This window comes from Macrosteles quadrilineatus, unplaced genomic scaffold, assembly GCF_028750875.1.
Source record: "Macrosteles quadrilineatus isolate MER2022 unplaced genomic scaffold, UCM_ALF_1.0 Scaffold_212__1_contigs__length_174584, whole genome shotgun sequence".
Classification (NCBI taxonomy): domain Eukaryota; kingdom Metazoa; phylum Arthropoda; class Insecta; order Hemiptera; family Cicadellidae; genus Macrosteles; species Macrosteles quadrilineatus.
This window is the reverse complement of record NW_026542805.1, coordinates 90,470-112,923: the sequence shown is the minus strand read 5'-3', so window position 1 is coordinate 112,923 and position 22,454 is coordinate 90,470. Positions and strand designations below refer to the sequence as shown.

General features: G+C 33.8%; 1 protein-coding gene across 1 annotated transcript in view; it reads left to right on the top strand.

Annotated features, from left to right (window-relative positions):
* LOC128982352 (uncharacterized) overlaps positions 1–17,635 on the top strand; it is a 71,456-nt gene extending 53,821 nt beyond the window's left edge. Inside the window, exons 2-8 of the mRNA XM_054401314.1 lie at positions 5,190–5,291; positions 6,257–6,360; positions 7,312–7,460; positions 9,630–9,860; positions 12,868–13,015; positions 15,247–15,391; positions 15,821–17,635. Coding sequence (XP_054257289.1) covers positions 5,190–5,291; positions 6,257–6,360; positions 7,312–7,460; positions 9,630–9,860; positions 12,868–13,015; positions 15,247–15,391; positions 15,821–16,044 — 1,103 coding nt within the window. The 3' untranslated portion in view covers positions 16,045–17,635. The remainder of the gene's footprint in view (positions 1–5,189; positions 5,292–6,256; positions 6,361–7,311; positions 7,461–9,629; positions 9,861–12,867; positions 13,016–15,246; positions 15,392–15,820) is intronic.
* The last annotated feature ends 4,819 nt before the right edge of the window (positions 17,636–22,454 follow it).

Sequence of the window (22,454 nt, the reverse complement as noted above, 5' to 3'; positions counted from 1 at the left end):
TAAGATTTATTTTTACTAGACACATCTGTATATTACGATTTAGTCGAGTAAATATAGCACTTGAGATAGAACAAATTCCAACAAATGATTTTTCGACGGTTTTTGGTAGTAATAGGTGTAGAAAGTACCAGGAAAAAGTCTACCAAAATCGGACAACCGGAAGTCGGGTTTTTCCAAGATGGCCGCCGTGAGGCCCTCAAATCGACAAGATGACTGCAAATTCGACGATTCATAGTTCCAGGATTGGCCGATTTCCACGAAAATTGGCAAACACATGTAGAACTATATTTCCAACCTTAAATATGAAAACTAGGCAGACAAAGTAACCCAAAGATGAATTTTCAGGGTATTATGTGCTTAAAAAATAAGATTTTTACCTCAAATATATGTTTTTTCTAATATTTTGTACAAAGTTTGTTATAATTTCAAATTTACTTTTATTTTTTCACCATTAGATTCAACACAAAAAACCTAGCAATTTAGTATATTGAATCTTTGTTCTGCTTCAATTTGTTACAGAGATATTGAAAGTAATAACTTTAGTATATTTTCTAGCCGAGATAACTCAATGTTAATCTTATGGAGAATAAGCATAAATATTAATATTATTTTTCATTAAACCTATATAGATAAGACTTTTTGTTCTGCTTCATATTATCTGTTTTAAAATTTTTTTTAATAAAAATTCCTTTTTTGGCAGTTACCATTGCAGCAAACCTACGTATTCGGTTCCTCAGTTTTAATCATAAAGAGAATAAGCAAAAATCAATTTTTTTATTAGTCCGAGAAGTATAAAATATTACCTTAAAAAATTTAAAGAAAACGTTTTATGGTTTTATGTAGTGTTGGGTATGCAGAGTAACATAGTAAAAATTTCCAAAAATCGGTCCACTGGAAAACCCCTAGAATTAAGATTTAATATGACGGATTTTCTCAACATTGGAAAAATAAAAAAAATCCACATGCATTTTCATTGATATTGACTTCAGACCACCACCGATATTTATTGGGTGGTAATTTCTTCATTTTGATAGGGAATGTGTTTTCGGCCGTCATTTCGGACCCCCCTATTGGATATAAATATTTTTTTTTAATGTAATGACAGTGTCATTTCAGTAGGTAACGTGTTTTTGGCCGTCATCTTGGATCGGCCATATTGTATATAAATAATTTTTTTAATGTAATGGCAATATTGTGACACATTATTTTAAACTAGATTTTCACGCACATTCCATTGCCAAAATGAGTTTTTATTTTTTTTTTTTTAAAGATACATTCAAACGAAAATTCTCCTGCATACATTTCTTAAGGACGTTTCGTATTTTGAACATTTTTTAAGATTATTTTTTCTTATATCTCCAGTACATATTAACGCTTGCAGTTCGTTCTAGCCTTAAACATTTAGTGATGTAAGGGCTTTCATTTGAGCTATTGATCATTAAAATCTAACGAGTTAGAGACTAGTTACCAACCCCAACAAACTATTAAATTTTACTTTTTAGAAATACATTTTTATTAAAATATTTATATCTCGGGATCTTAATACGCCACCAAGTTCTTTCTGCTTTCATATTACTCAGTAAATGTTTGGGTTAATTTTTTTAATCACTAAATAAAATGTGACAAATTTAATATGGGTCTGTCATGTTTAACAATAATTTTTTTTTCGAGATTTGTCTTTAGTGTAAGACATATACCCCCAAATCGAAAAATAACTCCCAATACTCTTTATAATCTTAAAAGAATAATCAAAGTATTGAATTTTACTGTGGTTATGGATTATTTATTGGGAGTTATTAGAATTGGGGATATATGTACTTAACTAAAAACAAATTTCAAATGCAAATAATTTAATATTAAATCAAGGTGCATGACTCATTTGTTATTAAAAAAAAAATGTATTTAAAAACGGATTTCGGCAATGGAATATGCGTGAAAATCTAGTTTATATAGTAATAATGTGTCACAACACTGTCGTTACAACAACAACAAAATATATCCAATAAGGTGGATCCAAAATGGCGGCCAAAATACGTTTCCCATTGATATGAAGTACTGACCACTCGATAAATATCGATGTTGGTCCCAAGTCAATATTTTGAAAATTGTGCATAGAAAATGCTTATGGTATCTTTTTTTTCAAAATTTGTCAGATGTTGGGAAAATCCGACTCTGCACACCCAAAACTACAACATAAAACCATAAAACGTTTTCTTGTATTGTTTTAAGGTAATATTCTATACTTCTCAGACTAATAAGAAATTGATTTTTGCTTATTCTCTTTATGATTAAAACTGAGGAACCGAATACGTAGGTTTGCTGCAATGGTAACTGCCAAAAAAGGAATTTTTAGTAAAAAAAAATATTAAAACAGATAATATGTAGCAGAACAAAAAGTCTTATCTATATAGGTTTAATTAAAAATAATATTAATATTTATGCTTATTCTCCATAAGATTAACATTGAGCTATCTCGGCAAGAAAACATACTAAAGTTATTACTTTCAATATCTCTGTAACAAATTGAAGCCGAACAAAGATTCAATATACTAAATTGTTAGGTTTTTGTGTTGAATCTAATGGTGAAAAAGTAAATTTGAAATTATAACAAACTTTGTACAAAATAATAGTAAAACATATATTTGAGGTAAAAAATATTATTTTTTTAGCACATAATACCATAGACTAACCAATAAAAGTAGACTTGTCATCCCATTGTAAATTTTGAAGCACGTTTTCGTGTCTAGTTCATGTACGGTGACACTGGGCGCTAGTGTCGACAAAATTTTGTTTCTATCATTTTAGGGTTAATTTCTTTATTTGTGCTTTACTGTTTGGTTATATAACTAGGAGACAAGTTATTGTTTATGATTAGATCTATTATTTGGTTTAACAAGGTTTTAAATGACTGTAATAACTGGAAACAAATTGTAAACAAAACACGACCTCTACATAAACCGTACAGAACTAACAATAAAATTGTCTTCAGCTGTTGCATAAGGATGAGAAATCTACTTGGGGGAGTATGTTTTATCTATGATAATACCCTGAAAATTCATCTTTGGGTTACTTTGTCTGCCTAGTTTTCATATTTAAGGTTGGAAATATAGTTCTACATCTGTTTGCCAATTTTCGTGGAAATCGGCCAATCCTGAACTATGAATCGCCGAATTTGCAGTCATCTTGTCGATTTGAGGGCCTCACGGCAGCCATCTTGGAAAAACCCGACTTCCGGTTGTCCGTTTTTGGTAGACTTTTTTCCTAGTACTTTCTACACCTATTACTACCAAAAACCGTAGAAAAACCATTTGTTGGAATTTGTTCTATCTTAGAGGCTTTTTTGGGCTAAATTGACTCGTCTAATTGCACAAGTGAATATTACGATTGCTAATATCCCAAAATAACACGTGTTTTTTAAATGATATATTCTTTTTCTTAATTATATATTATTATTGTTTTTTTTTTTAGAGTAAAGCTAGGGGTTTCTAGCCCACTTATGAACGACAAAATCCAATTCAGCAGATTTCTGAAACACTTCAGCAGTGCGCAACGGCGCGGTTTCCTCAATTTTCTCAATTGCTGATCACAAAATGCTTCATATATTTGTAGGTTTTCCTAGTGTTGCTTGGGCAGTTATCTGTTGTTTCTAGGTTTGAATGACTGTGTAAACAGAGTAGTCAAAATGAAAAGCTTGTTGTGTTGGGCGATTACCTTTCCATTATTGTGGAATGTAGCCTAAGGAGTTTAAAAACATTATAATCCTTAGTTATGGACATTTAAATGATCAATTTCACCTCGTCGTCTAGAGAAAATCATTGGACCCTCTGCAAGTATTAGTTTTCAATCTCGTCTTCCCCTACGAATAGCAACAATATCGTTAGTTTTTTCTCGCGTCGAAGACGAGAACTCATGTTTACCAATTATGGTTTACCAAACAAATTATGTGAGCCATAGTGAAATGCCGCCTTTTTTTTGAAAATTCAACTGTTCTGCATAATTTGCACTGCGCTGGGAGTTCCGTATTGCGCACAAATAATGTGGGGCTTTTCCAAGCTTAAGTAAACAAGAGAGTAGCTAGACAACCTCGACCTCAGTCGTGGCTACTTCTTGTACCCATCACACTAGTGTATGTAGTGTAGTATGTAGGCGGCCTCTATATGATGTTCCACCACATCGATCACCAAGGCCTTAATTAAACACGTTTTGTGCCAAGGCAAAGCCAGATATTAAGTCACTCTTATTTACGTGTATCCCCGGTCCCAATTAGCTGTACAAATCGTACGAGATGGTCACGGTAGTTGTTTTAATTGTATCGGATTCCTAGCAAGAGAGTGTAATTCCCTAGAGCGAGAGCATGCTTGGCTAATTGAACAAGATTTATATTACCTCTGATGTGACAATGACGTATCACGACAGTGGCTCTTTATATCGGCGAGTAAGAAACGTAATTGTGGTGGTGATTTGTGGCTCATGTCTCTCAGATAAGACTGAACCCTTCTCACTCCAGGAGTTGCATTCTCGCTCTACCTTATCACACGCACTACCATCCTACCATCCTAACATCGTTCACTATCTGGACACAGACTTTTCGTTAGGAATCTTAATATCATGATGATTATTCAGAAGAATATTAATTATTGAAGGCATATTAGAATAGGTAGCCTGTATTATTGGTATTGGATAGAACTATATTTAGTTAACTTTTTAATTCAGTATTGATTACACTCAGGGGTTAGGTCTATTTTTTTGTTTCTGAGCTTTTCAGTTATACAATTATTATCAAGTATCTTTTATAATACTTTTAACATGATAATTTTACTGAAAAGCTTAGAAACACAAAAATTAAATTTTAAGGCTAAACTATATTAATAAAATAGATTATGTGAAGACACTAAAAAAGGTGACGAAACGTATAACGTATTGTATATTTTAATTTAGTTAAGACTTAATGTACAGAATTTGAAAATAACATAGGTTAATTGTCTTTGTTGAATTTACTACGTGTATGTGGATAATAAGTAGAGAGTGGTGTGATTGATTGCTTGATTTTTTTTCTTGTGAAATATGGTAACTGCTGGTGTTTGGTTGAAATAAAAATGAACCCAAAATGTTTAATGAATTTGAAATATGAAATTTACTTTTTGGTTTTTATTGTAAATTATATTCATTTTTATGTTTTCTTTTTTCAGTACAATACAAAGTGAGATGTTTAGAGGATGCAATGCTCGTGGAGATCCGAAAACCCGATGAGATGACAGATATATATTGGGATCAGCTCAAACACTACCCAGGTAATCAAGAATGATTTTCTTAAACAGTGGATGCAGTCACTAGGTTTCAATTACGTCAAGAAGTAAAGAATTAGAAATGTCCCTATAACAAAAGGTTTTTGACTTCACAATACATTGTGTTGGTATCTGACTGTAAACCAAATGTTTAATATTACATGAGGGCAATGGTATGGATTTGTAATTTATTTGAATTACAAATGAGATAATTCAAAAATGTTTCCAATGGAGGATACTTGTGTTATTTAGTGTTGAGATGAATTAAAAACTTTCACTCTTAAGATGAAGCTGAAACTTAACCAAATCATTTCAGAAAAATCATGAAGATACATCCATTTTAGTAATTTACTTGAAGTTCTTTTGCAAAATAATACCAAGTTGTGTACGGGATGAATCTGATTACAAGCTGATAGTTTTGATTTGTTACAACTTATACATTTGTTTAAGAAACTGTTTTGAATAACTTCTTGATCAGCATCGTACGTGTTATTAAATTACCTGAAAAAAATAATACGTCTAATAACACTTGTAATAATATATTTACACTTATACTGTTGACTTACAAGACGGTAAATACATATAAAAGTTGGTAAGTGGTGATCAATTTCGATTGGGCACTTCAATCATCATCAGACCCAATAGGGGAATTATATTGGGTCTGATGATGATTGGGAGTGTCCAATCGAAATCGATCACCACTTACCAACTTTTATATGCATTTACCGTCTTAAGTCAACAGTATAAGTGTTAATATATTATTACAAATGTTATTAGACGTATATATTTTTGTTTTCTTTCAGGAAACTGTTTTGACAAAAAATTTTAAAGCCGTGGAGTGAAATCATTACCCTGTTAGAGTAAGCTGTGTTTTTCATTTGATCACAATCCATTTGTGTTCAAAACATATACATTGCTTAGTATTTATAAAATCAATTAAACATATGTGCTGACCATGTGGATGTGTTCAGATCCAGCTTGCCAGCCGCACATTGATGGCAACCAAGTCACTCTCATGCTATCACTCAACAATGTGTTCCAGTGTGGTGTCACCAGGGTTCTCAACAAACTGACGGTAAATACAACCATATCTCATCAGCTAATCATACCTTAGAATTCTGTCAACTTGTGACGAAACCCATCACATGTAGTAGTGAGCACAAAAAACACTTCACTCCACACTATATTAATTCATCTTGTGTTATGGTAAACAATCACCATGTCCATAAATAATAGGTTTCACTCATATGGAGTAGTGGACACACAAAACCCAAATTTTTTCCATTGGAATGGTAAATTATTAGCATTTACCCTAAAACCAACTTATTTGTGTTGAAAAACTCATATAGTATAGTGTGGAGCAGCTACACCAACAGTTCTGTATGTACAGTTTATATAGTATAGTGGAGCAGCTACACCAACAGTTCCGTATGTACAGATTATATAGTATAGTGGAGCAGCTACACCAACAGTTCCGTATGTACAGATTATATAGTATAGTGGAGCAGCTACACCAACAGTTCCGTACGTACAGATTATATAGTATAGTGGAGCAGCTACACCAACAGTTCCGTATGTACAGTTTATATAGTATAGTGGAGCAGCTACACCAACAGTTCCGTATGTACAGATTATATAGTATAGTGGAGCAGCTACACCAACAGTTCCGTATGTACAGATTATATAGTATAGTGGAGCAGCTACACCAACAGTTCCGTACGTACGGTTTACCTGAAAGTTGAGTCACCCTTTTTCTAACATTACATAAATTTGAAAATAGCTATGGAATTCGTACCTTGGAAGAAACTGCTGTTGGAATACTCTCACAAGTATTAGATCTGAACCTTGATATATTTGTACAAAAATAAGTATCAGGATTAATCTGACATCCGTGACAGATCATCATTTTTAGCTTTCATCATTTCTTGTAAATTTGTTTAAATTATTTGTTTTCCAAGGTAAGCACTGATTTGCATCCACAGGGTATTTAACCTAAAGAATTGTCAAATTATCATGTCTGTTGCAGGGTGTAGAGACATTCTATCACAGTGTAGTGATCGAGACCAGGCAAGATGGGAAAATGATGGTCCCAGTCAAGTGTGTGGTGGCTCCAACAAACCAAACCCATACTGTACACAGGAGAAATGTCCTGCCTGCAGGGTTTCAGGAGCCCGAGTGAGTTATTACTTTTCACTATGTAAATGGGACAGGGTGACCAAATGTCCCGGAAAACTGGAATTTTCTGAATTTACTCGTTTTGTCATACAATAAGGTGTTCCAAAAATTTGATTAGACACTTAGAAATCCCAAAAGCAAATAAACAATTTATGGAAATATATAAAATCATAATGGAAGTAGATAATCAATTCATTAATTCAACAATTAATTTACAACCTGGGCACATTTAGATTTAGGCTAGAGGGCAGGCTCAGGGAGAGGGACAAATATACATGTCCCAGTTTTTCCCAAGCATGATTTGGCCACCTTAAATCGGGGGCATTAATGCAAATCAGGGGGTAAAGGAAGTACAAGGGTACCTAGTTTTTTTTTTTTTAAACTAAGGGCTGCTTGTGTGTATAGCTTCTTAATTTGTATATGCCAAAACGAGTCACATTGCCACTTACTGATATCACTTGTGAAAAGAGTGGCGCCATTTGCAGCTCTGAAGCTGATGTGTGTATAGAAAAAAAATATCATCAGCAAAAAAACTTTGAACAAAGAATAGATTACTTCTCTAGCAAAATGTGACTTTGGAATTATGATTTTATAAGTAAACAAATGGCAAATTGATTTAATTCAGCGTTTACTATATCACACAGGAAGCTGATTCATTACGATTAAGTTTTTCAATATATAACTTCACATCAAAGCACAAACTTACTTCTAGGAAAGTAGTTATTATGTGGTCTTCATGTAAAGACTTGGGTACTGTGCTTCTTTGTTTTAGGATCCCTAGAATTGTTTTTGACACAATTTGGTCAAATTATGATATCATTAACATGTGTTTGTGTGTTTCTATAGTCCCAATACAGTAACTATCCTAAAAATGATCTCAAATTTGTAGCGTTGCAAAACAGAATCTGACTAACACTTAGTTTATGTATATTTAGATGAACAGTTACCTATCTGTAATCCAGTTGTTGTACAATTGTCCGTGTGGTTGTTATGTTTGTCATGGTGTGAGAAAGTTTAGATGTGTGCGAAGAGACAAGTCTCTCTCAACCCACACAATGTTCTAGGCTCTGTCATTGTCAATGTATTCTCACAGTCAGACTTCCTGTTTCTAAACATCACCTGTCCTCCATCATTACTTTTTACATACTCACAAAAACCACCAATGTTCTGTTGTATTTACTGAATAGTTGAGCAGTGATACATTTTGGCCACATCAGCTACTGTGGTGCTTTTATAAAATACAGCCAGTGATGTAGTCAGGGGGGGCTCTCCTTTGGGTCCTAAATATAATATTTTTTTGTTAAATTAAACGTACAATTATATTAAAATAATGATATAAATTATATAATAATACTGTATTGACATTGGGGTTGTTTATTTTCAATGCCAGGAGAGCTAAAAGACCGTGTTGGGGCCTATATATCTTCAAAAGTTTTCCCGGACCTCCCTACTACCCGACTGGGTAGGCGGTCGACCCCCCCCCCCCCATTTTTAAATCCTGGCTACGTCACTGATACAGCATTGCAATTGCAAGTACTGTATGATACATATATTATATTCCAATTAAAATGTGGAACGGACATCATAATTACATAGTTAATTTTTTTAAATGCTCAAAAATAATTTAATTACATAATTTTTCTGTATTATTTTAATGTTGTGATTTTTTTAATTAAATTTATCAGTTTCCTTCCTTTTTTGGTTTTCTATACAGTTTATGCTAGATTGCCATCCTGTGTTATCCACCCCATATTCTCTTTGGTATAAGGTAGAGTTTTATAGGATGCTAATTGTTATGGCTGTATATTCTTTAGGATCAAACACCATGTCAATGACTGTGCCTGCCGCTTGTGACAACTATGTCATCAATTCCATTACTGATCCGTGCTGACTCGTTCATTATTAGGCTGCTAATAGTATGTTTTGTGATTTGTTTTCTTTATTTTAGCTTTAAGACTGTTAATTTGGATGGTGGCTACATACAATGTACCAACATTGTATAGAGAAAAATTAGGTACTCTACTTGTATCAAAAATTAACAACAACGAAAATTGCAGGTTTTTATTCAAATCTGTTTTTGACACACTTTTAAGGTTTCAGAAGAATTTAAAAACATATATAAGGTGTCTTAAACCAATATTTTCTCGCTTACATAATTGATTTATGTAGACACATAGACATCACGACATCCGTGGTGGAGCAGGCGCCACAGCCCCAGCTCAAGGTGGGGGTCAGACAGGGAGGGCAACTGGTCTCCGGGGAGCTCAATGTTAACCCCGGTACCCCCCTCCAGATGGAGATATACCTGGACAAGGAGAGTGCGCCTATCTACGGACTACTAGTCTCGTATATGCAGGTCACCGATACCAAACAACAGGAGGAAACCATCATATTCAATGGGTATGTCAGATAAAATATGAAATGCTATATTACAAATACTTATTGCCTGACAGATTATTGCGGATTAGCAAAAAAAAACAATCTTTTGACGTTTTAGGATCTGAATCCGACCCCGTCATCCGGTGAGAAAATATTTATAACATTACAAGAAAACAAAAATTGATTTTTCAAATTACATAGGCACTTTTAGGTGGTTATTATATTTTTTAACACAAATAGAAGAAAGTACAAAGTAAAGCACAGTAAAGCTGGAAAAAAACACAATAAACACCACCACAGAACAGAATAGTAGTCAAACACTAGTGCAATCAAAATAAAAACATAATAGCCCTTAAATAAAACCCCTTGTGCAGACGTGTCTATGTGTGCTCTCCCAATAAATTATGCTTGTTTCTTATATACTTAATTGCATACCCTCACTCTCATACAACTACTGTATGTGTGTACTTCTTCTATAGTGTTACAATCATATTGTTTGGTTCAAGAGCTTTTATTTGAGGCCTTCCTGTTTTTATTGGACTTGTGTTTGACTACCACACAGTGGTTTTTATTGTTTTTTCTGTTGTTTATTTACATGTAGGTAGCTAATGTTTAAAATACTTCTACACCTGAGGACGTGGGAGATCTTAGTGATAATGCCGCAACCCCTAGGTCTAGCCTGAAGTAATGTGAAAAACAATCCCAGGCTCATGCCAAGCGTCCTAGTACAAAAAAAAAAAATAAATAAAATAAAAACACCTGAGGACGAGATCAGAATCCAGAACCCGTAGCTTCATGAAAACATTGTTTTCGTTACTAATGTTGTTGGGGAATGCTTGTAATTATTATGTCAGATAATGGAAACTTACTGTCACCAAAAATTAACTTCAAACAAAGCAAATACTTACTGTAGGACTTTAACCATCTATTTCATCGCTATATAATTTTATGTTGATTTAGAGTAATGCACATAGTTGAGTGCAAAGAAATGTAAAGGTTGTCTGTAGATTCAGGTCCCCTAAGAGCTTCCGTCGCAGACAAGCGAGCTAATCATAATTTAACCTGAGCTCTGTATGCTTTATTTCCCACTACTGTTCTAGCAAGTTCCCACCTCTACGTGACATTGAATCTTGTCATAGTAGCCTAAAACAATGGATTGGGAAATAAACACTCCCACCAAGTACGATTTGCTTTCTTTTCTTTAAATTCTTTGATAAGATTTCTGGAGAAGGGGGTCAATCCCCATTGAAATCCATAGTTGACTGGTTTGTTAACCATAGATTTTACTTTACCTTAGTTGTTAACACTCAACCTTTAAATTTTCAATTAATCAAATTTAATTTTCTCTGACCAAATAATGTAAAAAAGAAAATTTAGCAGAATTTTAATTAAATATTTTTAACAATTCAAGCAAGAATATCCAGGTTCAAGCAAAAACCAAATTTAGTTATGTAAGGGTGAAAGGCAGGTTTTTATAACCCAATTAAAGATGTTAAAACATTATCCAGCAAGTTATTATTACTAATTGGTTGTCCTTTTTCCACCAAATTTTGTTTTTACGAGAGAATGTATTTAATTTGTTACATGTGTTATTCAACATTTACTGAGTGGGATAACTCTCTAAATAAAATATCCATATTTTAAACTCTTCATAGTTTTTGTTCAGCTTCAACTTGAAAACGTAAGTAAATGTAATGCACCAGTGGCGGCGATAAGAGCCCACGGGCCCCCCGCAAGTTTGTTCGCCGGGTCCCCCTCTCCCAATAATCTTTAAAAACATCACATGTATTACCACCTAAACTTGCACTTTAGCTTGGCACGGCATCTCCCGAGGCACAATCGTAGCAAAATACTGGATATATCTCTCGCGGAAAAAGAAACGTCATTATCGTCTTCCTCATTCATGGCAAAATATTGAGCATCTCCTGTAGTCGCTAAAACATCGTCATTGTCACCCGCGGAGAAATGTTCTTGTAGATATCCGCGATCGCGGCAAAAGCGTAGGCCTAATATTTCAATTTCGTGAACATGATCCTCGCGGACATAAAAGCTTTTACTTTTAATTGGGCATATTATATTGAGTATTGAGAAACAAAGCACAAAGTCAGAAAATCAAGCTCAAGCCGATTGGCTTGAGCTTGATTTTCTGACTTTGTGCTTGATCTCTCAAGCTTATAGGCCAGGCTCTGCTCGGCTCAAAAATCGACATTATATAAAAATCAACAGTTTTCAAAGCAAACCCGATTTTGAACCGATCTGATTTGGCCCAAAGCCCATATGTAAGTAACAATTTTTACATGACTTGAAGTAAACAAAGTGCAGCCTTCTAAGTTAATAGTAAGAAATTACATTAAATTAAAATCCTTCTTTAGCATCAATGAAAGAACAGAATTATTTTTACCTAGTGTCCTACTAGCCAACTAGGTTAATTCGCCGATTTGATAGTAAAAAAAATTTCATTTAGTTAATCAGCATAGAGGGCCCTCTCTGGTGTGACCCGCCGGGGGCTAGGAGGATTAACATTAATGTTTTATCCTCGTAGGCCAGAAGCCACATTCATTCTAAATAAGGTACTATTATCTATTATAGCGCCTTCACATAGTCCACGATGACAGTTATTGCAACCTGCATGACTGATGACAATTCTTACTTAGGTTGGTAGAGAATTTATAGTGATCGGTCAAGTAATAGCATAATAGTGTCAGATTAGCTGTTGTAAACTTATTGTTTTAGTGATCTTATAGGTTTTAACAAATTTCCTTAATAAAAACGTATCTTAATTCTCATGCTATGTTAGGTAAATATTGTAATAGATAAAAGATATGATAGGGGGCCCGTGTGGCTGAGCATGTCGCAGAATCGCGGGCCCGTGTCCCAGTAAAATTTCCCGAAGAATCCCTGTCAAGGCTCACGGGCCCCATAGCCCGCTATCGCCGCCACTGTAATGCGCCTATCAATGTTCGAGTCTAATAATCATGGGGACTGGGTTTAAAACAACAAATACATATTTAAAGATAATATTTTACAGATGCTCAATGGACCCTTATCTCTTTGAAAACTTCAACTCAGTAGATGGTGACTTCCTCACAGCCAAGTTCCGGGCTTTCAAGTTCCCAGAATCAACATATGTTCAGTTCAAGGGCACAGTCAACGTGTGCTTGGATAAGTGCCGAGGAGTAAGTATATGTACACTTGATCAAACTCAAGTTTATTTATGAACACATATCGGAGGCCAAAGAGCTTGATGGATTTTGAAGAGAGTAAACCTCCAACTAGTGATGAAGAGTTTCAATGATTAACATCATCCCTCACTTTAGTTTTGAACCTAGCTACTTTTACTTTTACACAAAATTTATATTTTTTTAAACAACTCAACTAAAATAGAACTCCTGATGTCAAACAAAAAATATTTGAAGGTTTTAATTATTACTTCAGGATCGAAAGAAAATAATTAAAACCTTTCCAATGAATAAAAATGTATTCTTTTTTCTGGGTTCCATTATTTTTTATTCATATTATTAGTTTCATTATTTGGGATTATTATTTTTGTTTCTTATATGTTGAAGAAAATACAATAAAAATTATGATAAAATTTTGGTTGATGTAAGATTTGCTAGACATTTTTACAATGAAAATGAAGTTAAGAATATACATTGTTTTAGAAACTAAAGTCAAGATATTTTACAAATAATGTTAAAAAGGCCTAACAGGTGTTTGGTACCTAAGCCAACTCAACTTGTAGCTTCCCCTCCACTGTCTCATGGCCTGGGAGAAAAAATGTATATTTAACTTCTAGATTAAACTCCCGTAACGCTTAGGGTTGTTTTGACGGGATATCAGGCTTACCTGATTGGGAAAAAAATCCACCGTGGCACAAGAAACGCAGTAACTTTACACTATGCACATAATAATTCTGATATTTTACTCACTCTGAAAGCATTTTCAATCACAGGAGGTTTGAGTAGTAAAAAATGTCTTAAAGTCCAATGGCCACAGTGAAATATTTTAATCTGGGGCGCCCAGAGGGGCAAAGGCATTTGCGCTACTGGGGTTTTTGGAAGAGGGATTATATTTTGCACATATTGCTATTGCTAATTTATAGTTTTTTTTTATAAGTAGCCCTAAACAGTTTTTTATATTGATAAGACTTTATTAACATATTATCAACATGATTTAGACATTCATAATGAACATTTGTTCCTTGCAATAACACAATTTCTTTGTGATCGTGAGAGATACTCTTACTTTCGCCGTGATCAAGGTATACAGTAATGTTATCTTTACTGGAACGTTTGGGGTGCAATGACTTGAAATAAAACACCATTTGGGGAATTAAATAAAACCCGGCCGACTACATGGTTACGGTTTGCTGGAATCTTGAGGACTGGAGAGCAAACGTGAAGGGAAAAGTGGCGTGATGGGTTGTAGCCAATCCGGGAGCTTTATTGAAATCATACGATATGACGTCACAGTCAGGACACAAATGCAAAACATATTGCCAACTCTTTATAACACAAATCTAAATATCGTAAAAATGGCAACATTATGGTACATTATTATTGTATACACTACACAACCAGGCAGATTGTCAGAAGAAGACGCAGGGAGGAAATAGTTACATTTCATCCTGTCCCAAAGCGGCTATCTGGACTTGCGTTTGTCCATGTGTGGCTATATAAAAATGGCTATTGACTATCACTATATCTGGTTTGGGTGAAAAGACCTTCTTTAACAAACATGGCCATTTCATAATTTAAAAACTAACAAAATAACATGACTATTTCATGTCTATAATTTTGTAGAGGAAAACAAAATGTTCCTAACAAACTGGTTTGTATTGAAAGTGTTTTTTTTATATTTTATTCAACACACACAAAAAACAACCAAAATTTAACATATACAATAATTAATATTTGTGTGTGTTTTTGTATTCTATACTGTCTTGTTGTAATTATTTTGTTGTTTATAATTTATAAATTTGTTAGTTAATCCTTGAAAAATTTGTTTTGGTATGGCAAGGGGTAGGCGGGTAAGTTAATGTGGGTGAAGAAAGGTGTCTTATGAAATGGGGGAGGGATGGGCACCTCAGATTCTAATTATTAAATACATTGTGTACAGTCTTTGGTGTTTGTTATGTCAGGATGGACTATATTCCAACAATCATTGAGACGTCAGCCCTTGTGCTATGTTACATCTATGTTACCATTACAGCCTATGTTACATCTTTGTTACCATTACAGCCTATGTTACATCATTGTTACCATTACAACCTATGTTACAATTACAGCCTATATTACATCATTGTTACCTTTACAGCCTACGTTACATCACTGTTACCATTACAGCCTATGTTACATCATTTAGTAGTTTCCCCTGTATTTATGTTCACATTTGATGTGTACACTAGGTTGAGTGCAGCAACGGCCAGATTGGTTACGGACGCAGACGCAGAGAAGTGAGAGATATGCCTCCTGATCCCAACAAAGTGTTTGAGATCACAATATCATCATTCTACAAAGTCAACTACAAGGAGGAAAGCTTATTAGATAAAGGTGAGGGATTAAAAAACAATTATCATAATTGCTAAAGAAGTGGCAACATTTAATATGATTCATATTTTATGTATATTGAGATGCAAGGTTTGAGGTACTCTGGAGCAGGTTGTATAATATATTCCCTCTAGTAGGACTGCCACATGCTCCGACGTTTGTATGTCGTCCTGCATTTGAAAAGCAGGTTAAAATTATATTTATTTTACAGCGTTCTTAGCATTAGCAAATTTTTTTAAACAGATGCCCAGATGATATCAGAAATCCATCATTAGCAAGTTTTTGGTCCCTACTATAGAAAAAAAATACAGAATATTTCAAGTAAATTTTCAGCTAAAAAACATGTCCCATTTAAACAAAGATCAAGACACAAATCCCGTCAGGGTAACATTAATTAGCTGCTCAGATATGTATGTATGGTTGATGTTTTAGTGCACATTGGTCCTGGATCACCCAAAGAGAAGAGTGGAAGCAAGCCGATGATGTCAACCAACAACGTGGATGATAACAGTCAACAACATCTTCAACTAGACACTGAAGAAATCCACGATGACCTTCACTACACTATCATTCAGAACTCGGCAGAAGATATTCACAAAGCCTCCGCTCTACTACTAGCATCAGCGTTCACCCTCTATGTATTGTTACGACCATAAGATAATCAAGACCATCTTAACTTGTGACTTGTCGCTAAAATCATTAAAAGCATTGTGATGTTTATTTATATTTTACCAATTTAAGAGTAATTGTATTTTGTAGAGTGCTAAAATTTACAAGTCAAAAATATGAAAATGTGTAAACTATCACCTCACATATAAGAGATGTTGGAGAACAAGTTAAAAGGGTGTAACAAAATTTTCAAAGACCCTAAACTAGACAAAACAGTTTTCATCTTACAGTACAGGCAAACCTTGGATGAACAAAGGCATAATCCAAACGTCTCAATGACCCTAAATGTGCAATTGAAGGGATTTAAGGACAATAAACTTGCATACAACTTTGTTGTCCAGATCCATATCCCGAAATCAAGTATCTATTGATTGTCAACAGCAATAATAATTTATTTTCACCCATTTCTGGGCCTTTTTGATAGTTTAAATACTTTAAACAAATATTCATAGTATTTAGGGGAGGTTTGTCTGTCCATTATAAAAATACAGTAATGGTTAAAAGGGGCACAATTTACTATTTTAACACATTGTGATAGAAATTGTATTCATGTAATGTGCATTTATATAGTAACTAAGACTCCTTTACATGTAATTGTCAGTAATTTCAATTAAATAACTCAGTTGCGTTTTAAACTTTTGTGATTTCTTGAATATTACAAATAGTTAGAGACCCTAAATGCAATAGCTTTAAAAATTAACAACCCAATTTAAAATTTCAAAACGATTATGACCATGGTAAATTATCAGTTTATTTTGTAAATGATCACATTATCTCACATTAATAATTGCTAAGTAGAAGGTTTTCAGCAAAAATGTAAGATTATAATTTTATAAGATTATAATTTTTAGTAGTAACTTCGTACTCATTGTGCTTTACATTGTAAGTTAACTTAAGATTAACCACTTTAGAGTAGGGTAGTTTAACCCTCCATGATGTAACTCCTAATTGTAATTATTATAAATTAATATAATGACCTAACTTGTCTATCAGCATAAATGTTTATTAACTACCACATACAAGTAAATATTAGTTAGTTTCATTTGCTTCAGACAATGAATTCAAAGCTAAATTTAATACAAATAAGTTTCAGTGGTTACTGGAGTATATTAACATTTAGGTCAATATGTTCTACCACATGTATATCTTATAATTGGGTTTTGCAAGTGGAGGGCCTTTGGTGCTGGAATGGCCCAGTATCCACTTTTAGACTGATGGCAAACGGTGTTAAGTTTGCAATGCAATTTTTATCCTTAAATTATATAATGTAAGTATTTAATTCATAAATTATTTGTTGTGTCTTTTACGCTCAAGAATGTTAAGAATTTATTCGCAACATCACACTATGAATGTGGTGTTTTAGACATGTTACCAAGCGTAAGTTGGACTGTGAAAGCCCTCTTTTAGTTACAGTGCAGTGCATTTGTAAAGGTGTTGGGATGACTAGTGCTCAATTCAACACTATATTATATTTGAGTTAATGATATTTTGTTATCTACTTTGATTGGAAAAACATTTGTGGCATTTGTTATCCTTTGAAGAAGCATAACATCCCTCAAATAAAGAGTGCTTAAGATATTTCCGCTGATTTTTATTAATAGACCATAAAGTTTGAACCCATTAACAATCTCTTAACGTTTTGATAATATTTTAACCAATGCTTGGACGAAGATTAATCCATCAATAGCCATCTTATAAAATGATGTACTGTATGTTATATTTTGTACTAAGTGTGAATGATTCACTAATCGAGTAAGCAAAATAGTTTTTATAAACTGTAAAGACATATACAAGATACAGCGTACTAACAGAAATTTCCAACTAACAAATAACTGCATTCCTGTTTCTTTTAGACCACCGGCCATGTGCAATGCAATCGTTGCTATCATGACATAAGGCTTACTCTGTAATTGAAACTTTTAAAAGGAATTTTAATGTTTATAAATTGTAACTAAGGCGCCCCTTAGGATAGTCCCATATTGTTAATTGACCCTTGTATTAGTTTAAAGCCAAATTTGATCCAGCTATGGATGTTGTATAATCAACATAAATATTTTTGTTCATACTTGTATTATACTTTTTAAGTTTTCTCATTTGACTCTTACAACAGTATTTAGGGATTTCAAAATTGTGTCTAGTTTTTTTTTTTATGAAAACCAAACTATTAAAATTAATTGTCTGTAATAATGACTTCCTATGTAAATTGAATTTTGAAGGATATTTCTAACAAAATAAAAATATTAATTGTTTGTCTGTGTTATATTTTCCAGTGTTTAGCCAAGGGTTGTAGATACACGGGAGTGGACATCTTACATTGGTTAACAAGAAAATCATATTTTCTATTTATTAATTATCAAAAATTTGAAAAGTGGATAATTATTAAATTAAATTAGTCAAAGGTCAGTGTTTTTTGCAAATTCTCCATAAAAAGGCACCATGTGGCATGAAGACGAGAAGCAATTTTTAGGTAGCCATTGAAATGTTTCATATTACAGCCTCAGATAAACAAAGGGATTTAGTTTACCAGAACGGCAAATAATTAGGCAATAGTTAAATGTTAAACTTTTAATGCCTGGTATATCTGAGGAACTTGAACAAATACTCAAGTTTGAGATAAAATTTATTAAAAGAGCAATAACTAGAAGTTGTTGAATGAAAACCCAACAATCTCAAATTGTTAATCTCAATTGTTAGATAGCTTTACCTGACAATTGAACGAAATTTTGTAAAATAGGTGTACCTAAACTAAAATGTTCGAGGGTTTCTTAATCCTTACATTCTTTTTTCCGTCCTATCTTCACATCCTAGGACGCTAGCTTCTAACCCAAAACTGTTTTACATATTACTTCAGGCTAGTCCTAGAGGGTTGTAGCATTATTGCATAGATAAGATCCATTGGTGATTGGCAGGATTTGAACCCGGAACCTCAGACTTGGAAGCCCCGTGCTCTACCACTAGACCAATTCACTTCCCTCAATTATTGATCCTCACATTGGAACAACTCTAACCACATTCACAAAGATTTTTCTTCGCAACATCTTAAGCTTAAAAGTAGGTATGCCAAAATAACTTGCTACCTTGCTATTTACTGTTGAGTGTTAAAAAAATCATAAATAAATAAAAATGTATTAATTTACGGATGCCTCTCAGGGAAATGACAGCTTTACAGAGTAACTGAGGTCATATCTATATACAGGGTGTCCCACGTAAGGTGTCTCAAATTGATTAAGGAAAAATGGCTTAACGTACAAGGATTAAATAAAATTAGTTTCCACTAAATCGACCCCAAGGATTAACGTAAAAATATTTAATTCCAATACAGGGTGTGCCAAAAACTGAGGGTCACTAGTACGAATCTCGGAATTTTCAAATGTAAACATATGTCATGTTATACGTCATTTGAAAGGTATTTAGTCGACAAATATTTTGGCTAAAACAGAAATCAATAATTATCCTTTTCCGTTACAAATGATGTTATGTTGGTTTAACACTAAATGAAATAGGGCCATTATTGTTAAACCCAAATAACATGCATTTGATATAGTAAAATGGTGTTTTTTTGTTATTTACACAATACCCCCGCTGCAGCATACCTGCAGACTAAGCGAATTTCCATTTGCTGATTGGATTTACACTAAAATGTCTCCTTAAAAGTATCACTTTTATTCTCTATTTAAATAACATTAGTTTAACGAGTACTTAGGTTTGCTGCAACAGGGAGGGTAAAATGGTGTTTTTTTGTAAAATGTAATATTTTAGTATGAAATTAATGCATTTTCCAAATTTGATCAAAATATGTTCATAAACAAGCAATCTACAACGGTTTACTTATTCTCCATAAGAATAACATGGGTATTATAAATTTACAGATTTTTTGAATTTTTTCCGTAACCATTAGGCGCATATTAACGCTTCAATATACTAAATTATTTGTTTTTTTAAGCTCTACAAAATGGTTTTGAAAGAAATTGCTAAATTTTAAGTTTTTAGGATAAAAAATGGGAAAAACCAATTTTTATCCCATAAAACCCCCCATAAACCCCTGTTCCCATAGTCCGATCGTGCTGGTTCGCGAACTCGTTCGAATAAACGTAGGTTTACACGTTTGTACCAAATTTCATCAAAATCGGATGACTTATGCTTGAGTTATCGCGCTAACGGACACATGTTAAAAATATATATATATATATATATATGAATTTGAACGGATGGTGTTTTTGGTCTCTAGGGACCTCAAAACGAAAAAGTAAATCGGTCCCGGGTCCAGGTCTTACCATGAGTACTACGGTAGTAGCTTATTCCCTAAATTCGCTAAAAACTAAAAGAGATACGACGTACTGTAAGTGTAAATAACAAAGTTGTTAAGAATTAAAAAACCTATAAAATTATGTGCACTTGACATATGTTGCTGTTTGAAAATTTTGAAAAATAGGCATTTTTTACATTTTCTAAAATTTAATTTTTGTGAATTTTTATTATTTGAAAAAACTTAACTTGTAGCATATCACAGTAATGCTAAATTATTATGTGTGATACGTGACCGCTTTCAGCATGCGCTGCAACTAACCTCCAGCGGTCACGTATCACTAAAATTGCCATATCTCAGTTCATACTCATCCAATCTTAGACAGTAGCTGAGCGATAGTAGCTCAGCGATAGTAGCTAACCATGTCATTGTCCCTGAAGCGATTGTTCTAGAGCGATTTTGTTCATTTTGCTGACTTTTCGAGTGAATTGGTGCCATGAGTGCCATGACACCAGCTAATTTTAAAACGTTTTTATTAGCTCACTTTCTTGTCCGGTACAAACTTTGCAATCAATAACTAACTTCCCGATGAGCTAGAGAATTGAAACTTGAAACATAGCTCACAAATGGATGACAATGCAATATTATATCATTTAATTTTCATATTTCCCTTGGGCTAAGCTCCATGGGCTTCCGAATTTTTCATGTTTACATTTTGGAAGAATGTAGGCCTAAATAAATATATCAATTGAAGCCAGCTGTAAATAATAAAATTATTTCTAAAATTAGTAGAATATAATTATAAATAAAAATAATTTTTAAAAATAATACGTTTTTAAACACACTCAAAAGTAAAAATAATTTATAAATATGTGGAGAGAATAAATACTTCTAAGATTTAAAACGAAAAACGTGGGGAGCATGCAATGGATAATAATAGTTCAATAGGTAAAGATAATTCTAAATTATCATGCGCCCCACATTTTAAATCTTCAAGTATTTATTCAATACCGTACTTATTCTGTACTAACAGCTTTTCATATTCTTCAGGGGTAGAAAACAGTTTTGTATTCTTTGAAGATATTACGACCAATAAACAAGTCTACGCACAACACAAATCGCTCAGCGACTGCGACTCTGACTCCCCTCAGAGCAGACCCGCTACAGTCGCTGTGTTCAGCTGCTAGCCGCTCCAGTCGCAGTCGCGTCAAGGACAATGGTCCCATTTGAAACAACGCTAACCAGTGCTCAACTACTATCGCTGAGCTACTATCGCTCAGCTACCATCGCAAGAGTCGCTTCAGGGACAATGCACCTTACAACTTTAACATGGGGATGGAATGTCTAGTTGTTTTATTAATAGTCAAAGCTGTTACTCTGCCCCTGTAAAACTCTGTTGCGCAGCGTTCCCACATTCAATAATAAAGTGTCTATATTAACTTTATTCTTATTTAGAATATGTAAAATAAATTGTCAAAGATTTGCCATATCTTCCTGAATCAACGTGTATCATGGAAACAACATGTGGGGTCGCGCGCACCAACCCGGGCCCAGACCCTAAATCACACCGCCGAGACCAGCTAGTAGGGCCAAGACTGTGACTACTGACAGGAACGGAGGCAGTACCTGCACCACACCTGGCAGCATATTAGTAAGTTTCATGTATTCAAAACTAACCACTATCCATGAACTGCATGATGATGGCGCTGCAATCAAGAGCAAAGAGGTAAGTACTAAGTTTTATTCCTCACAATGTAGAACATGTTTTTCACACACCACCCTGTATTTCTAGGAGTCTTTAGTATTTATAGTCAATGGTTTTGATTGGGTGTAGGATTCACAGAATTAAGAACAATAAGAACAATTACACATGTAGGTTTCCTGAATGGTCACCAGGTTTTTGTACCTTATCCCAATCCCCTCACTCTCCAACCAAACTTCAAGCCAATACCAGGACGGTTCAACAGTCAGAAAGTAGCAAGTGTGTAGTCCTCGGTCTGCTCATACACTCCTGCCATACACAGTCAGCCTACTAAATATAAATGAATAATTTAGTTTTCGTGTAAACAAAAATGTAAATATATAAACTTTGCTCCTAATCATGCCAAACAGGTGGCGAAATGTTCATTGGGTCATACCGTTCAAGAACCT